The sequence below is a fragment of the Silurus meridionalis genome, chromosome 22 (assembly GCF_014805685.1).
Source record: "Silurus meridionalis isolate SWU-2019-XX chromosome 22, ASM1480568v1, whole genome shotgun sequence".
Classification (NCBI taxonomy): Eukaryota; Metazoa; Chordata; class Actinopteri; order Siluriformes; family Siluridae; genus Silurus; species Silurus meridionalis.
In genome coordinates, this window is record NC_060905.1 from 16,705,373 (window position 1) to 16,725,133 (window position 19,761).

Consider the following 19,761-nt stretch of genomic DNA (forward strand, 5'->3'; position numbering starts at 1 on the left):
TCAGTATGATGGGGAGAAGGCAATAAATCCAATGTTGAAAAACCATGCAGAAACCAACAGGTATGCAGACGAGGCACCACGGCCGTGGTTAAAATAGTTCACAGAGATGACACTGGCACCCCAGAAAACGCTGAACAAAATGATCAAGCTAAGAATGACATAAAGAGAAGGAAAGCATAATAAAGGTATGAAAAGGAATAAATATAAGGCTTGGTTTTAAAAGAAGCTTTATATAAACAGTTAATGGACAGGTAATAGATGTGCAACCTTGGCTGCACGTCTCTCTGCTGGTACCTTGCATAGTATGGGAGCATCCTCACTCCTATTGGCAACCTTATGTGCCCAGGTTGGTGGTGCTTATAAGGATGACCTCATGGAACACCATGGAAGTGGAGGCAAATGCAATCTAACTATATTTGTAAGGAAAATCCCACAAGCAGCCCAGTAATGGATGGGTTGTACTGCTCAGGAACATCAGGGTCTGTAGGGGAACAATATGAGGTTTAGTGAGTTTTTAATATCTTTGTCGTCTTATTTATAAATTTTTTACAATTCATTTTAAGGTCATTTCTGTAGTGCTTTTTACAATGGACATTGTCTCAAAGCAGCTTTGCAGAATGTAAGAATTATAGAACAAAAATCACTTTAAATTGATTGTATCTTTAAACAAATTGATTTAAATTGATCAGAATCAAGTTTATTGGACACAAGAAATTTGGTTCCGGCTGTTAATGACTCTCAAAAGTACAGACATAAATAACACTATACATTTGCTTTTAGACAGACTATACAAGACAACTTTGAAAGGAACCAGAGCCCAAAGGAGAACCCATTCTCATTTGAGCAGAGGTGGCAAAAGTACACACATCCTTTACTTAAGTAGAAGTACAGATACTCATGTTTTAAAATACTCTGGTAAAAATTGAAGTACTGATTAAACTTTTTTACTTAAGGTAAAGTAAAGTAGTCTTGGCTCTGACATGTACTTAAGTAAAAAGTAGTTATTACTTCTACCTGTTTTAGCTGTTAACTGGACCTCACATCATAGATAGATAGATAGATAGATAGATAGATAGATAGATAGATAGATAGATAGATAGATAGATAGATAGATAGATAGATAGATAGATAGATAGATAGATAGATAGATGTGATAGCCTAGTAGGTTAATGTCAGGGTCCCCACAAGGATGAGTTTGAGAGTTTGATTCCTGGTCGAGCTGGTTGCTGTGTTGGTAAATAAAACTTCTGGACCTTGTCCCCTCTGAAAACATGTCCTTTCTGTGTTGGGTTAATTTTTTGATTTCCTGGTCTTTAATGAAAGATAACTCCACCAAAACAAGGCACTTCTGTTGTAGCTCAGTGGGTTAAGGCTTGTGCCTGAACATGGTCTTTAATATAGTCCACGCTGGTGATAAGGTTTCAAAGCCATTCCTACATGCCTTCCTTCTTACTGCGCTGGCATGAAACAAAGTATGAACCCTCCAAAAAGCACACATGCTTTTCAGCAGTGGTCGGTCAGTGGTTTAAGGCTTGTGCCTCATCTAAACATGCTTCCCAGTCTGATCTCTTCCATGGTTCAGTGGGTTAAGGCTGGTGCCTCATTGATGGTGAGTATCAGGGTTTGAATCCTGCTAGTTGCAATGTAATTTATGTTCCTGCTTCCTAAATCTTTCTTTAGCTTTATATTCTTTTGTTGATGGTTTAAAGGTAGATAGACCTGCTCTAAACAACCTTCCTGGCCTGTCTTCTCTGATGGTTCAATAGGTTAAATCAGGTTTCTTGCTTTTGGTGGGGTTCAGGGTTCGAATCCTGCTTTCTGTCTGCCAGTCACGATCAGGATTCACTTCCTACATCTTTCTTTAGCGATATATTTTTGTTTTTAATGGGTTGAAAAGAAAGATAGACCTGCTCTAAATAAGCTTCCTAGCCTGTCCTTACCAATGGTTCAATGGGTTAAGGTTGGTATCTCGCTAGTGGTAGGGATCATGGTTCGAATCCTGCTTTCTTCCTGTTATTTACAATGTGGGTTCATCTTGTGCTACTTACATCTGTATTTGCTTCCTACATCTTTCTTTACCGTTAAAGTCTTGTGTTGATGGTTTGAAAAGAAAGATAGACCTGCTCTAATCAAGCTTTCCATCCTATTTTTTTCTGATGGCTTAGTGGGTTAAGGCTGGTACTTTGCTAATGTTGGTGGTCAGGGTTCAAACCTGGCTTTATGTCTGCTAGTCATGAGGTAGGTTAAATTCCTGATTCCTACATCTTCATATTCTTGTTTTGATAGGTTAAAAAGAAAGATAGACCTGCTCTAAACAAGCTTCCCAGCTTGTCCTTCCTGATGGTTCAGTGGGTTAATGCTGGTGCCTTGCTAATGGTGTGAATCAGGGTTCGAATCCTGCTAGTCACATCATGGGTTTGCTTCCTATAGCTGTCTTTTATATTCGTGTGTTGATGCTTTGTAAGAAAAGATAGACCTGCTCTAAACAATCGCCGCAGCCGGTCCTTCCCGATGGTTCAGTGGGTTAAGACTGGTATTTCGCTGTTGGTGGGGTTCAGGGTTCGAATCCTGCTTTCTGTGTTTCTGTCTGGTCTGAATTTCTTGCTTTGAAGCCTGAAACAAATGATAAACCCCCCAAAAAAAGAAGGTGTGTTGTGGGACTTGATGGCTTTGTGATAAAAGCCTTGCCGCTGAGCTCAGAGGTTGCTGGTTCGAATCTGGCTTGTCCCCACACAGAGTAAGCTGTGTGGAAAGTAGTGTCTGGTGAGCAATGAGGTAGTTGACTGTAAACAAAGGCTGTGAAGACGTGCTGCTTCACAGCCTTAGAAAAAGTGAGGGTGATAGGTTTTTGGCAGAATTTTTCCCTATATATGCAAAACTAAGTCGATACTATTTTGAACGTTTTTGCTTCATAACCCCCTGTTTTCAGCTACTCAGACACCAGGGGGGCAGATGCCCGGATATTGCCCCCCTGCTTCAGGATATGCCCTCCGAAACCACATCCAACCTTCCACACAGCCATTTCTGACACCTTCCTTAATACGGCCACCGGAACCTTCCACACTCTTAACTTTGAGCCCTGGCCGGGGTTTGAACCGGCAACCTCTCAACCCAGAGGTAAAGCTCTTCCAATTGAGCCACAGGACTTCCTGCAAGAACCTGATTTTTAGGACCCTTTTTAGTTCTTTTTAAAAACTTTTTAAACAATTTAAAGGAAAGCTAAGGGGTAGGAATCGAACCAGGTGAGTCAGATAGCAGCAACCACTTCACTGACCATTACACAAACACAGGAGAGGCAAACAAGCCTTTGCTTATTGGACTCTTGGCTTTTCTATAGTTAGGAGCCCAGCGTTTTCTCTTAGATCATGATGGTAGAGGGTCAAAACTTCTCCTTCCTGTACATTCTCTCAGTAACTCGAAGTCTATGATAAGTGACTCAGGTACAAGAACCACATCTCCAACACCTGCACCACTGTTATACCATGATTTGCCAACAACCAATTTGAATGATCTTTCATTGTTCTGTTTTTAAAAACTTCTTATAATGTTCAATATGATCGTAGATCACTAATGGCATTACTTCAAAACTCAAAACTTTGTTAGACATGTAAATAAGCAGGAAAGACAGAGACAAAGACAAAGAGACACAGACACAGCTTTAGAAAGAGTGAGAAACAAATAGAGAGACAGCAAGAGAGAGACATATACAGTGAGACAGAGACATTTACTAAAAGAGACACAGAGACAATTTGATAGAGAAAATAGAGAGACAAAGATAGCGAGATATAGCCACTTCCTGTTGGAAGTGTTTATCCCGAGCGACTCTTAATGATCTCATTTACTAAATGAGCAGTAGTGAGTTAAGCGCTTGCTCAGGTGCCCAAAACTGGCAGCTTTGAGGTGTTAAACATGTATCATATGTACAGCATGTGATATATATGTACAGTGAGGAAAATAAGTATTTAAAGACCCTGCTATTTTGCAAGTTCTCCCACTTAGAAATCATGGAGGGGTCTGAAATTGTCATCGTAGGTGCATGTCCACTGTGAGAGACATAATCTAAAAAAAACATCCAGAAATCACAATGTATGATTTTTAAACTATTTATTTGTATGATACAGCTGCAAGTAAGTTTTTGAACAGCTATCAGCTAGAATTCTGACCCTCAAAGACCTGTTAGTCTGCCTTTAAAATGTCCACCTCCACTACATTTATTATCCTAAATTAGATGCACCTGTTTGAGGTCGTTAGCTGCATAAAGACACCTGTCCTCCCCATACAATCAGTAAGAATCCAACTACTAACATGGCCAAGACCAAAGAGCTGTCCAAAGACACTAGAGACAAAATTGTACACCTCCACAAGGCTGGAAAGGGCTACGAGGAAATTGCCAAGCAGCTTGGTGAAAAAAGGTCCACTGTTGGAGCAATCATTAGAAAATGGAAGAAGCTAAACATGACTGTCAATCTCCCTCGGACTGGGGCTCCATGCAAGATCTCACCTCGTGGGGTCTCAATGATCCTAAGGAAGGTAAGAAATCAGCCCAGAACTACACGGAAGGAGCTGGTCAATGACCTGAAAAGAGCTGGGACCACCGTTTCCAAGGTTACTGTTGGTAATACACTAAGACGTCATGGTTTGAAATCATGCATGGCAAGGAATGTTCCCCTGCTTAAACCAGCACATGTCCAGGCACGTCTTAAGTTTGCCAATGACCATTTGGATGATCCAGAGGAGTCATGGGAGAAAGTCATGTGGTCAGATGAGACCAAAATAGAACTTTTGGGTCATAATTCCACTAAACGTGTTTGGAGGAAGAAGAATGATGAGTACCATCCCAAGAACACCATCTCTACTGTGAAGCAAGGGGGTGGTAGCATCATGCTTTGGGGGTGTTTTTCTGCACATGGGACAGGGCGACTGCACTTAAGGAGAGGATGACCAGGGCCATGTATTGCGAGATTTTGGGGAACAACCTCCTTCCCTCAGTTAGAGCATTGAAGATAGGTCGAGGCTGGGTCTTACAACATGACAATGACCCGAAGCACACAGCCAGGATAACCAAGGAGTGGCTCTGTAAGAAGCATATCAAGGTTCTGGTGTGGCCTAGCCAGTCTCCAGACCTAAATCCAATAGAGAATCTTTGGAGGGAGCTCAAACTCCGTGTTTCTCAGCGACAGGCCAGAAACCTGACTGATCTAGAGAAGATCTGTGTGGAGGAGTGGGCCAAAATCCCTCCTGCAGTGTGTGCAAACCTGGTGAAAAACTACAGGAAACGTTTGACCTCTGTAATTGCAAACAAAGGCTACTGTACCAAATATTAACATTGACTTTCTCAGGTGTTCAAATACTTATTTGCAGCTGTATCATACAAATAAATAGTTAAAAAATCATACATCGTGATTTCTGGATTTTTTTTTTAGATTATGTCTCTCACAGTGGACATGAACCTACGATGACAATTTCAGATCCCTCCATTTCTAAGTGGGAGAACTTGCAAAATAGCAGGGTTTTTTAAATACTTATTTTCCTCACTGTATATGTATATATATATATATATATATATATATATATATATATATATATATATATATATATATATATATATATATATATTAATACAAAACTAATTAAAAATGTTGTTACCTAATGAATGTATTCAGGCTGAAGATCCACATATAGAACACAAGCACAGAAAAGATGATGATGATCAGGAATGTGTCTGTTCTCAGTCATGTTTACATCACTGACTCCCTCTGTCTCATCCACGTTAACCTCAAACTTCTTACTGCCTTCTGTGGTGAGTGAGAGTCAGGACTTTATACACCAGTGGATTGAACGCGCAATGACAGGAAATCGGTTGTTCGGCTGAAATCGGCACGCAGTGAAAATAAAAAAATTATATTTCCAAAAATCAATGGATTAAAACTAAAGTAACGAGCCAGTTTTGAAAATGTAAGAAGTAAAAAGTACAGATATTTGTGTAAAAATGTAATGAGTAAAAGTAAAAAGTGGAGTAAAGTACCGATACCGAAAAAATCTACTTAAGTAAAGTAACAAAGTATTTGTACTTTGTTACTTGCCACCTCTGCATTTGAGTGACACCAAGAGTGTGATTGGAAATCATTAAAACATTACAAACACCAGAGAGTGAGAAATCCCCTCTCAACAGTCTTATACAGTTTTTATTAGTCAAACATTGATCATTAACTACTAAATAATATTTCGTGCACAAAGTGAATAAAATTGAAGAGAATTGATGAATATAAATCAAGTTTTTTTGCTTCTCACCTCACTGGCTTTCTTGCCTCCATTTGTGGAGAACACAAAAGCAGGGGCTAAGTAGAAGAGATTGAGCGTCCAAATAAGCTCAAAGCACATTATTAGGGCTTTGCGGGGGACCACGTGATTGGTTTAGACTAGCGATGGGAGGTCCTACCCTTTTCAAAGAGTAAAAATGGAAGGCACTGAGAAAAAACGTTGACCAAACATTGACTAAACGAAGCCACACCCACACGCCCATCAGGAACTGACACCAGTCCTTACTATCACCTTCAGAATTCTTTTTTAAGATTATTAGTAGCTAAGTGTCAAAAGAAAGAGGCAAGTAGATGTGTTACAGTATTGTCAAATATATTGTCTTTTCAATCCTTTGTGGTTGTAACCCTACTTTGAACAAATAATAAAAATTATTATTTCTTTTTTTGTCAAACTTTTTGTAACCTATAGGTCTCACTAGTGATAAATTGTAGTTGTTACTTGTATAGTAGTTTATAGAGGTAATCTAAGAATCTGAAAACTGAAATAGTAAGTAATAATAACAAGGGCATCTCTTTTGCATTGAAGGAACTTTCTTTCTTTAAAAAAACTTTGTTGACCATCACTCTAGTTTGTTGTGATCCAAGCAACGAACATAATTAAATGGGGAAATGTTATCATAAATAACAAAACTACATTATCACAGATATGTGCACAAGTATAAGGGTTTGACATGGCTCGAGCATCCTTTAGCCAACATGTATTTGTACTGATTTGTTTTGTGTTAACAGTTTTTCTCAGTTGCTTGGAGTGTTTCTCAGGTCAGAAATTATATTATTTAAACTTCTTCTTTCGGCTGCTCCCATTAGGGGGGCACTATAGCAGATCATCCGTCTCCAATCTACTCTGTCCTCTTCATCTGCCTCTTTTAAACCAATTACCTGCATGTCTTCCTTCACCACATCCATGAACCTACTCTTTGGTCTTCCTTTTTTCCTCCTTCCTGGTGGCTCCATCCTCAGCATTCTCCTACCGATATACCCCATGTCCCTCCTCTGCACATGTCCAAACCATCTCAATCTTGCCTCTCTCACTTTGTCCCCAACCGTCCTACATGCGCCGTCCCTCTAATAAACTTGTTTCTAATCCATCTTCATTTCTGCTCCACCTCCTGTCTTTTACTCAATGCCACTGTCTCTAAACCTACAACATCGCAGGTCTTACCACAGTCCTATAAACTTTCCCTTTCACTCTTACAGTTACTCTTCTATCACAAATCACTCCTGCCACTCCTCTCCACACATTCCACCTGCCTGCACTCTTTTCTTAACTTCTTTAACACGCAGTCCATCTCCACATCATCCAAACTTCTCTCTCTCTTTCTCATTTTCCTCATTCATCAGCTGCTTAACATTTTCCCTCCACCTTCTCAACACACTCTCCTCGCTAGTCCACACATTTCCATCTGCATCCTCTGCCTGGCCAATCGCTACAAATCCTTTTCACCTTCTTTAATGTCCAACTTCTCCTACAGCTCCTCATATGCCTTTTCCTTAGCTTTCTCCACATCCCTCTTGACCTGCTGCCGCATCTCCTTGATCTCCTGCCTACTTTGCTCATGTCTCTGACAATCCCAGTTCTGTTTCTCCAACCTCTTTCTCCTTATGCTCTCCTGCACTTCCTCATTCCACCACCACGTCTCTTTGTCTTCCTTTCTATTTCCAGATGTCACACCAAGTACTTATCTAGCTATTTCCCTCATCACCTCTGCAGTAGTTGCCCAATCATCCAACACCTCTTCACCACCACCGAGCCCCTGTCTGACCTTTTCCCTGAATCTCACACTACAGTCCTCCTCCCTTACTTTCCACTATTTAAGTATTCTTTCAGTCCTCACTTTTCTCCTCTCCTTCTTCACCTCTGAAACCATCCTACAGACCACCATCCGATGCTGTCTAGCTACACTGTTTCCTGCCAACACCTTACAGTCTTCAATCTCCTTCAGGTTGCATCTCCTGCAAAGAACATAATACCACCTGTGTGCACCTTCCTCCACTCTTATACATCACCCTATGATCCTCCTTCTTATTAAAATAAGTATCATCACTGCCATTTCAATCCTTTTCACAAAATCTACCACCATCTGCCCTTCCACATTCCTCTCTTTAAGACCATACCTACCCATCACCTCCTTATTATCTTTGTTCCAATCACCAAAATGGCCATTAAAGTCTGCCCCAATCACTAATCTTTCATTCCTAGGTTTACCTTCTACCACTTCATCCAACTCACTCCAGAATTTTTCCTTCTCCTCCGTCTCACAACCCACTTGCGGACAACCTTTCTCCTTTCCATCATATCAGCTTAGTCTCTCCCTTTACCAGTCATAGTACCAACATTTAAAGTGCCCACCGAAACCGCCACTCTCTTCCACTTCTCCTTTCCCTGCTGTCTCTGTAGACGTCTTCCTCCTCCCCACTACTCCTTTGGCCAACAGTAGTCCAATTTCCACCGGCACCCTGTTGGCTAACAAAAACACTGAAACTGTGCGGCATCATACTGACAACATGACTAAATATTTTGCCGATATTGTTTGTGAAATGCTCCAAAACAACTGAGAGAAACTGTAAATCTTCTCTCAAAAATTGCTGCTTATCTTTTGACGCATTCCTTCTTCAATCGAGATCTGCTTCCACAAAGTTGTCACAACACTGGTTTAATGTACAGAGAACATTCTAGGTCTTATTTTTCCCCTGTTATCATGATTTTAACCTCACTCCACGTCTCTGTCCTCTTCCACACACACACACACACACACACACACACACACACACACACACACACAAATTTCTCTTGTACCTAAAGTCCAAAATCTGAGGTGACAAGCAAGATGTTCCTCATCACCAAAACTAGCAAGCTGGATAAAGCCACGTTGACCAGGATCATGTCGGTGTTGCGTCCACCTCCAGGCTCTCAGATAATACCGGTCCCTACCATGAAAGGTATTTCCCATCATGCCAAGCAGGACCAGGATTAACTATAAAACCATGAGGACCCCTGCCAACTGACCTGTTGGTGGCTTTTTAATTAATGTCACAGTTCTATTGGCTATCATCCTTATAATAAATAATAAATCTGCTCCTGTGACCTGTGACTTAGAGGTAACGCCTTTACTCCTGAAGCCAGTCTTCCCTGCAGGACTATTTGTAATCATTGTGCTACTTAATGGTCCTTATCTAAGGATGACGCTTCCTGTTTCTCATTGCCTAAATTTGATCCCAGTTGTGTCTTTAGCTCTGATGGAAGATATTGAACTCAATAAGGTTAGATTCAGCTCCCCTAGGTTCTGTGCATGCAAGTGATTTTATCAAAAAGAGACAAACCTTTGTCCCAAGAGCTGAGCTTGCATCATTCGTAATGAGGGATGAATTAATTTGGCTAATTGAAACACAGCTTGTTAACAGCTAATTAATCACCAACCTGCTCTTTATACTGTCAGTGAGGGAGGGGTGGGGATTTACTAGGCAGCAAATGGAAATTTTGTCCCCAAAGTTAACGTAAGGATTTGAGCGAGTTTGAGACATCGTGATGTCTAGACGACTGGGTCGGAGCATCTCCAAAGCTGCAGCTCGTGTGTGATGTTCCCGTTCTGCAGTTCCCGTTCTGCATCTATCAAAAGTGGTCCAAGGTTCTGTGTTCTTGCAGGTTGCTATGAATGTGTGTGTCATTCGATTTTCACCTCACACAAACGCATTTACATTACATGCATCTAATTAGCTTTAGCAAGGCCTTCTTCACCATCATTCTTGTTTTGTATTTCCAGTTGACGTCAATCCTGCTGAGCACGCATTAACAGCGAAACTGGGAATTAATTAACCTTGGATTCTAACCTTGTCGGAAGACTAATACGTTAAATGTGTCTGCATAAATGTATTAAAGTGGGTGAAAGACTGAAGGTGTATTTTTAGGGATAGGATGTTCGACACACGCAAGAACAAGGATCACACCCTTTTAATTTAATTAAAAACAAACACTTGATAAACAAAAGGCTTTTAACGTTTTCCTTGATTTTTTTCAATATAACGTTAACAATTTAACAATATAACAAGTGCATTTTATTGTCATTTGTTCAACATTCATTATTTGTATTTTTTGTATTGGTTTGCTCATCAGTGATAAACAATTATGAGGAACAAATAAAAAGGCAATACATTTACACATGCTTCTATACAACCTTTAATCGGTGTAAAGCTGCTTTGACACAAAACCAATTGTAAAAAGTGAATATAAAACATATTGTTTTGTTTACAGAATAATTCCATACAGGTTCTTACATAGTTTAAATGTCTTCAGTATTAATGTGATTTTAAAAATGATGTAATAATGTTGAAAATAAAAATGAATAAACACCACTGAAAGAGAAGGTGTGTTTAAACCTTTGACCTTGACAGTAATTGATGCTGAGTCAAAGGCAGCCATCTTTCTTTTCCATAAAAAAAATCACTAGCTGTTCGGAAAGTCATTCAAAGAGTTTTACTTATATACAGCGGAACCTTGACACTCGTGACCTCAATAGTTGGCGAATTTTCATTTTCATGAGAGCAACTCGTGAAAAATCTAATTTAAAATCGGAGAAGCCGCGAGCGGCTCGAATGTACGGAGTGACATTTCAAAACAGAGTTCGTACTAATAAATTACATCAAAATGTTTTATTATTGTATTATTCTTTTAAAGTAGTAAATAAAACATTTATGACAAGTAATTCACAAATCTTGTTGAGTTTACACTACAGTACATGGACAATTCCCCTTGAAAAAGGAACCATCGAAAGAAGAGTCAAAACCTTGCCATTTTTGTTACTCGCGAGAGGTCATAAAACGTAACCCCCGCGAGTATCGAGGTTGCACTGTATTTGTATTTGAAATAAAGAAAGGCTATGTTCTTCTCAGAAGATCAATAGTGCAATCTCAAGTAATGTCATGATTTGACCTGTGTTTTGCTGGGACTTTACCTTCTCAAACAATGTCTGAGTTTTCAAGGAAGCGATTCAGACCATCTGCAGTTGAGATTGTTGTTATCAGTGGTAACAGTCTGCTTGGCTTATGTGTTTTTTATATACCTGATAGGAAGTGATTATGGAGGCATGGAGGAAGATATGAGGAATAGGGGGCAGGATTTGGTATCAAAATGTCCTTGGAAGATGTGACATCATATTTTTCTTAACTGTGTATGTTTCTAGAAAAAAAACAAAAACATTTTTTTGCACTTTATTTATTATAATAATTTAACATACCATCATGTTTAAGGTACAAAAACATGTCTTTACTTGACGATAGACTTTAGGACCTCTCTGATTTTGCGGTGTCCTACAGCCAGTATGATCGGGGAGAAGGCAATAAAGCCACTGTTGGAGAATCGTGCAACAACCAGCATGTGTGCAGATGAGGCACCACGGTTGTAGTTAAAGTAGTTCACAGAGATGACACTGGCACCCCAGGAAATAATGAACAAAATAATCAAGCTAAGAATAACCTAGAGAGAAGGAGAACATTACACAATTAAATACATAAATGCAGGATACATTTGGTTTCTTAATCAGATAAATCTGGATTACAAACTCCAATTGCAGATGTTGTAGCTCTGTAGTTAAGGCATTGGACTCTAGATTGGAAGGTCACAAGTTTAAATCCCAGCACCACCAAACTGCATCTGCTGGGCCCTTAAGCAAGACCTTTAACTGCTCTATTGTAAGTTGTTTTGGACCAGGGCAACTGCCCTTATAAAAAACTCCTTAGTTGTTAGAACCAGCTTTTGCAGCAGTACTACTTTCTCTTGAGGTACTTCCAGCATTGCACACTGTTTGGGTTCTTCAGCTTGGTTGGATGCTGTTTGTTAACTGCAAATTTTAAACAGTACCACAGAGTTTCAGATGGGTATGTTAGTGTTTTAGCCATAAACAACGAGAAGACAAAATATTGATCATGTCACCACATGGATTATGTAATGAGTGAAAGTATTAAGTTGCCTGAAAAATTTATAGTCAAGTAAAATACTGATACCAGAAAAAATCTACTTAAGTACAGTAATGAAGTATCTGTTAAAATGTTTTGACTTAACAACGGAGGTTGACCAGAGTGACTTCATCAATGTTGCAGAATCGTAAATGACCAGTAGGTGGCAGAGAAACATGTACTAACACTTTAGGCACTACAGTAAAATGGAGGTGGCAGTTGGAATAGTAGCAATACAATGAAAAGATAAAAAGACATGCCAATTCGTTTTTTTCTGCTTCTGATGAAAATAAAATTAGCAGAAATGGAAAAATTGGTGGCAGTTCATAAAAGGGGTAGAATCTGGTACAGTGAAACAGTGAGAAATTGCAGAAAGAGACCCTGCTTCTCATGCTTTTTAATGTGAACAACGTAATCCGCTCTGTAGATGATTTAACATTCTTGTATAAAGTTTTAGTTTTTGCTGACCTGTTACTGAGTTGCTTATTTATTAATATTTTTGAGCCCTAATCAATTTTCACATTTAACATTTTCATTTTTTTTTCTTGTTAGATATTAGGAAATCTGGCTGTGCATTTCACACCAAGGCCTTCAGTGGTGTCCTGCCTGAATCAATCCACTTCTTAATACAATCATTATAGACATCATCAATATTGTAGAGAAAAGCAGTATAACAGAGTGCTGCATCACAGACAGGAATCTTATACAGTGAGAATAACTAACTTTCTTTCGGCTTCTCCCGTTAGGGGTCGCCACAGCGGATCCTCCGCACGTTTGATTTGGCACATGTTTTTACGCTGGATGCCCTTCCTAACGCAACCCTCCCCAATTTATCCGGGCTTGGGACTGGCACTGAGAGTGGCTGGGGATGGTTCCCTGACCGGGAATCGAACCCGGGTCGCAGCGGTGGGAGCGCTGCATCTTAACCACTAGACCACCAGGGGTTATACAGTGAGAATGAATGCTATTATTTAAACCAATGAACACAATTGAACATGTCTTCTTTCACTGTAGCCACAGCTGCACCAACCGCATACATCATCTCTAGCAGAAGCATCGATATTACCCTCGTAAAATGACCCTGATTTTCCCTGCATTTTTGTGATTTTTTTGTTTCCTGGGGATTAAAAATTAATGTAAACTCTGGTTTTCTCCTCTCTCACTTATTTCGCAATGAAAAAAAAAACCAGATATTAAATCTACAGGAATATATTAGAGCTTGCGCAGTTTGCTACAGATGTGGTTTGCGAGATCTGACTAGTGCGCTCTCTGACCGTCCATTCAAAGCATTTGGAAATGCTGAAGTGTTTGAACAAATAATGGGAATTATTTCAGAAGTAAGATTTAAGTTAAGAGCTGAACTCCTAATTAACCATTTTTGGCAGTGTTATAATTAAAAAATGATCATCTACAAGATGTTAACAGTAACCTAACTTCTTCACACATGTCAAATAGTCAATGAGCAGGTGCATTGACTATTTATTAAATAATGACGGTTATATAAAAAGCAGTAGATGCGTAACCTTGGCTGCACGTCTCTCTGCTGGTACCCTGCGTAGTATGGGCCCATCCTCAATCCTTTTGGCAGCCTTATGTGCATTTCCATGTGCGTATAGTATGAGGAGCGAGCCCAGGTTGGTGGTGCTCATGAGGACGATAGGGATGACCTCATGGATCACCATGGAAGTGGTGGCGAATGCAAGCCCACTATAAGTGGAAGGAAAATCCCACAAGCAGCCCAGTAATGGACGGGTTGTACTGCTCACTAACATCAGGGTCTGTAGGGGAACAATATGAAGTCTAGTGATCGGTCATTTTTTTTACATCCGCTAAATATATTTTTTTTGCTTTTCTCACCTCACTGGCGTTCTTGCCTCCATTTGTGGAGTACACAAACGCAGGGGCTGAGTAGAGCAGATTGAGAGCCCAAATGAGAACGAAGCACATTAGTAGGGCTTTGGGTGGACCACGTGATGGGTTTAGACTAGCGATGGGAGGTCCTACCCTTTTCAGAGTATAGAAATGGAAGGCACTGAGAAAAAGCGTTGACCAAACATTGACTGCACGAAGCCACACCCACACGCCCATCAGGAACTGACACCAGTCCTTACTGAGTATCACCTTCAGATAAAAGAAAAGAAAAACATTATGTCAAGAGATGGAGACAAGTAAATGTGATACACTAGCTCACAGTTCAATTCAGTTCAGTTTTATTTGAATAGCCCTGTTCAACAATGGACATTGTTCCAAACCAGCATTAAAGAGATATAAAGGTTATAAAGTTGCAATGTATAAATTTAGTGACTATAAGTTTATCCCTAATGAGGGAGCCAGTGGCAACTGTAGTAAGGAAAAATCCCTGAGATGCTACTGAAGAAACCTTGAGAGAAACCGACTCAAAAGGGAATTCATCTTCATCTGGGTGGCACCAAGTTATCACCAGTGATAATAATTGTATATTCCCAAACCCTGAAGTTGGGATACTGTGTAAAATGTAGATAAAAACAGAATGCAATGATTTGCAAATCTCATAAACCCATATATTATTAACAGTAGAACATAGAAAACATATCAAATGTTTAAATGGAGGAAATGTACTATTTTAAGGGAAAAAAATAGGGTTATTTTATATTTAATGGCTGCAACACGTTTTGAAAATAAAAGTGTTATTCAAATGAAACAGATAGAGAAGAATTTTGCCACTAAATCAGTTAATTGACAGCAATTTCAGAATAAAGTTATTCAGCATAAAATTGCAGTTAATATCTCAGTTGAATGAAAATTACAGGAATCTCAGTGCTTAAGAAACAAGGGTGAAACACAATATTGGATGCCTTTGCCATTGAACTTTCAATGGGACAACATTCCTTTCCCCAACACCTGGTCTCCTCAGTTCCTAGATGTATATGGACAGGAGACGTGACACTACACAGTGGTAAACATGGCCCTGTCTTTAAATTTTTTGAGACCTGTTGCAGCCATTAAATTCAAAAATACCTTGTTTTATTCCCTTTAAATGGTACCTGTGTATTTTACCAGTTTGGACATTTTACATGTTTTTTAGTTTTACATTTTGCACAGCGTCCCACATTTTGTGGAATTGTATTAGTAGCTTATAATTTTAAACAAACCTCCAAATTTTGTTAAAGCTTCGATTGTAAAACTTTCATTGGCCCCTTTAGTTGTGTTTGTATGTAGGTGTTAATGTAATGGTGGAACAACAGTATATTTTTGTATTTCTTCAATATATTTCTGGAAATACTGACTGAGATATTGTAATATTGGGCAAAGCAAGACCTGCTACCAAAAAAGCAAGGGAATAATAAACTGCAGAAGACTGATAAGCTTTGTATGACTCTATGGAAGCTCGTTTCCGCCACAAAAAAAAAAGTTTGCCTAAGTGCGACTTTATTTCTCATAATTCCGACTTTAATTTTCGCAATTCCAACTTATTTGTTGCTATAGCCAAGAGGTCGCTTAGGGTTAGGATTAGGGTTAACCATTCTACTCCCGCTTTAATGTTACAATGCAACGCATGTACATAGCAGACTGGAGCTAAGGCTACAATAGCTGCATCTACTCTGTCCAGGTAGGGGACAGTGTAGTTTTGTAAAACACACCTAAAAAGTCCTCTATGATTGTATTCATTGCTTCACAGATCGATCTATTGATTGTAGCACATTTTACTTGGCCCTACAGAGGGGGTGATGCTGACAGATTGTCTTAAAAAAGTTTGCGAGAAATAAAGTCACAATTCGGATGAAAAAAGGCAGAATTGCGAGAAAAAAGTTAGCATTGAGAGAAATAGTCAAAATTGCAAGCAAAAAGTCAGAATTCGAGAAATAAATAAAAAAAATGGCAGGAAAAATGTTAGAATTGCGAGAAATAAAGTCGCGATTAGGCAAAATTTCTTTGATGTTCACGGAATGACTAAGTCACATTCTCTAAACTTGTACATCAAACCCAAACGAGCAGATTGGGAGTGCAGCCTTGCAGTAGGAGGAAACAAACAAATGCTTTTATGATTGCTGAGTATCTTTTACCTTATAAAGATTGTGGACCTTTAAAAAAGTAGATGCCGACCCCGCAAACATCCCGAACCATCTAGAGACGTACCAGTACCTTATCCCACTTCATGTGGAGTTTGGACACTGGACCTCCTGGAGTGTTTAAAGGCTCTGGCATGGAGAAGCTGATGCTGGATCTGTGATGATCGCAAATGTTGAGCTATTTTATGAGTTGCTCAGTTGCTCCTGGTTTTATAACCGCAAATGACTGTATAAGACTGTAGAAAGAACATTACTCATAATCTTACACTCCAATGCTCGTGTTAGTTCTCACTCTCCAGTGTTCTGTATTGTTTAAAGACTATAATCACACTCTTGATGTCACCCAAATGAGGATGGGTTCCCCTTTTGAGTCTGGTTCCTCTCAAGGTTTCTTTCTCATAACATCTAAGGGAGTTTTTCCTTGCCACAGTCGCCACGGCTGCTCATCAGGGATAAATACATACCATTCACCTTAACTGTTAAATTCTGTAAATCTGCTTTGAGACAATGTCTGTTGTGAAAAGCGCTATAGAAATAAACTTGACTTGACTTGACTTTTACTTGGCATACTGTAGCTGATCAAATGACTACCCCTTTTTGTAGCACAGCGAAATAGCTTCACTGATTTCTTTAAGTCATTTGTGTGTTATATCAATCTGCAGTCTTACTACAAGCAGCCACACTTGCCCAGATCCTTCTTTGTCTGCCTAGGATGATGAACCAGAAAACTAAGAATGCTACAGTACACGACTGACTGTTTATTTCACAAAGGCATGTATGATTGTCTTTGCAATGTAATACATTTTAAGTGTGCAAAAATGTTCTGGTTTTATACAAATTGATGTTCCCACGGTGGGATCAGCTGCTATACAGGCAACCGAATGATGGAGTTATTAATTAATACACATCATAACTGAGTAAAAAAAAAAAAAAAAAGATACAAAATACAGATAGTGTATCTGATAGATAGTGACAGATAGTGTATTTTCGTGTATCTGTACTGTACTAAAGTATTTCCATTTGAGAAGACTTTAACTTCACTACATTTGACAGTCAAATAACATGCTTTTAACTCAACTACATTTTTTGCGAACGTTTTAAACTTGTTTCGATTGCTACTTGGTGGTATGTACTTAGCAAGCTCATACAGCTCAGCATCAGTTCAACAGCAAGCAGAACATTTTGAGAGGAATAAATGATAGAAGATATCTCTGACTTTGAAGTAATTAAACAAAGTTTTTGGCTCATGATCATTTTGATTAATTTGACTTATTAATATTCTATTAATATAGATTGGTGTGCTGAGTGTAACAGAGTTTTTTAACATAAACTGAGTTGATTACGAGTCTTCTAACAAAAATTATAATAGGAACATTATAACAATAATAAATCATAGTACTTTGGATACTTAAGTACATTTGAAGGCAAATACTTTTGTACTTTTAGTGAAATATGTAAACCTAACTACATTGATTGTGTACTTCATCCACCAATGCAAATAACTATAAAACAAGAGTATTCAGATAAAATTTGGTAATAACATTTAGTCCCCAAAGCTTTAAAACACCATTGATGTCATTACAAGATTACAATAACCAGTTAATAACTCCATACAAAAAGTCCTTTTGTACCTCAAGTCCAAAGTCTGAGGTGACCAGCAAGGTGTTCCTCATCACCGACACCAGCAGGTTAGATAAAGCCATGTTGACCAGGATCATGTCGGAGTTGCGTCCACCTCCAGGCTCCCGGATAATACTATTCCCCACTACCAAAATCACCAAGGCATTTCCCAGAATTCCAAGCAGCACCAGGATTACATATAAAACCATGGCGACACCTGTCAACTGACCTGTTGGTGCCTTTTTAATTATTGTAACAGTTGTATTGGCTATCATCATTAATAAATCTAATGCCTCTATTTCTAATGCTAGTGCTTTCTGTAGAACCACCAGGTTTTAAACGTTCCTCATCTCGGATGCCTCTTGTTTTTCATTGCGTACATCTGAGCCCACCTCTTTAGGTCCAATATGTCCAATCCTTATATCTCAGTATACTGAACTGATTCAGGCAGATCCAAATCAGCTCCCTAAGGTTATATTAATTAAGGTACTGTCAATGAAAGATATTTCACCAAAAATAGGGGCACCTTTGCCCCAGGAGCTGAACATGCATCTTTCTGGATAGCGGGGGGACTAATTAACTTTAGCTAAGTGAATCACAGCTTGTTAACCAGCTATTCATTAAAACGCTTAGCTGCTGATATGTAAGGGAGAAATATACAGGTGGGGGTTATTTCCTGCCTGTTAGCTGATGTTTAAGGAGTAGCTTGTACGTAGGTTTTACGTAAACACTGGTTTTTGTTCGCTTAATTGTTATAAAAATGCCAGTGAAGTAATTATGTACATTAATGTTTCCATTTGCACTGTGAGAGATAATTTCCTGGAATATGTTTCCTGGTTTACAAATTCATAGACATTTCAGAAAAAGGTTAAGGTTAGTGCTTTACCACAGTAGCCTTGCCACATGATAATGACTGAAGTACAACATCAGGCTGTACATTTTACATCCATGCCTTCAGTGGGATCCTACACAAATCAATCCACCTCTTAATACCATTATTATAACAGCACGGCAATAGAAACCATCAATATTATAATTTAATTTAAATATAATATAATATAAAAAGATGCAGTATAACAGAGCGCTGCATTACAGACAAGCATCTCATACAGCAAAAAGGCATTACTGAAGCAAGAAACTAAAATAAACAAAATTCAACAGGTATCCTTTCACTGTAGCCACAGCTGCACCTCCCGCATACATCATCTCCTGCAGAAGCATCGATATTAACCTCATTAAATGACTCCAGGTTTTTTTTCCTTCCATGTATTAAGTTTTTTTCTGGGGATATGAAATGCACACAAATTGTATGATTTTGTGGCAATTCTACAGCAAAGACAACAGAAAAGTATATGGCAAATGGTTCATGAAAAATACAGTTGTATATAAAATAAGCTTTAGCAGTGGCACCCTGCATGCTATTAAATAAACAGAGAAGTGGTTTTTGCTCTGTATGATGGTAAAGAGGGTAAGATTCCACTTGACATCGTTTTTTAAACGGAGAGCTGAACATGCATTAACAGAGAAACTGGGAATTAATTAACCTTTGTCTAATTGTTTGAACCTTGTTAGACTAATGAATTAACGACCTCTGGGAAAAATATCATTCGTCACCTTTTTTTTTTCATAGAATATATATATATATATATATACACACACACATATACATACTGAAACCTATTTTTGCTTTTCCAATATAAAATTATTAAAATGTATTCGAAAAAACTTTACATCTGATCAATCACTTTTCCCATTTATGATATATATTTACCATAAATTGTATAAATAAAATTTATGGTAATAAGAGCATAAAATATTTATTT

General features: G+C 38.7%; 1 protein-coding gene, 1 non-coding gene and 1 pseudogene across 2 annotated transcripts; all 3 read right to left on the reverse strand.

Annotated features, from left to right (window-relative positions):
• LOC124376379 lies at positions 1-7,849 on the reverse strand (annotated as a pseudogene).
• Positions 7,850-11,580: 3,731 nt separating this feature from the next.
• Positions 11,581-18,147, reverse strand: LOC124376233 (olfactory receptor class A-like protein 4). Its single transcript, XM_046835234.1, has 4 exons — positions 17,950-18,147; positions 14,127-14,390; positions 13,793-14,047; positions 11,581-11,790 (listed from the first exon to the last, which is right to left on the reverse strand). The coding sequence occupies exons 1-4, from the start codon at positions 18,145-18,147 to the stop codon at positions 11,581-11,583; spliced, it is 927 nt and encodes a 308-aa protein (XP_046691190.1).
• trnag-ccc lies at positions 13,142-13,213 on the reverse strand. Its single transcript has one exon. It is a non-coding gene; the product is annotated as a tRNA-Gly (tRNA).
• Positions 18,148-19,761: the final 1,614 nt, after the last annotated feature.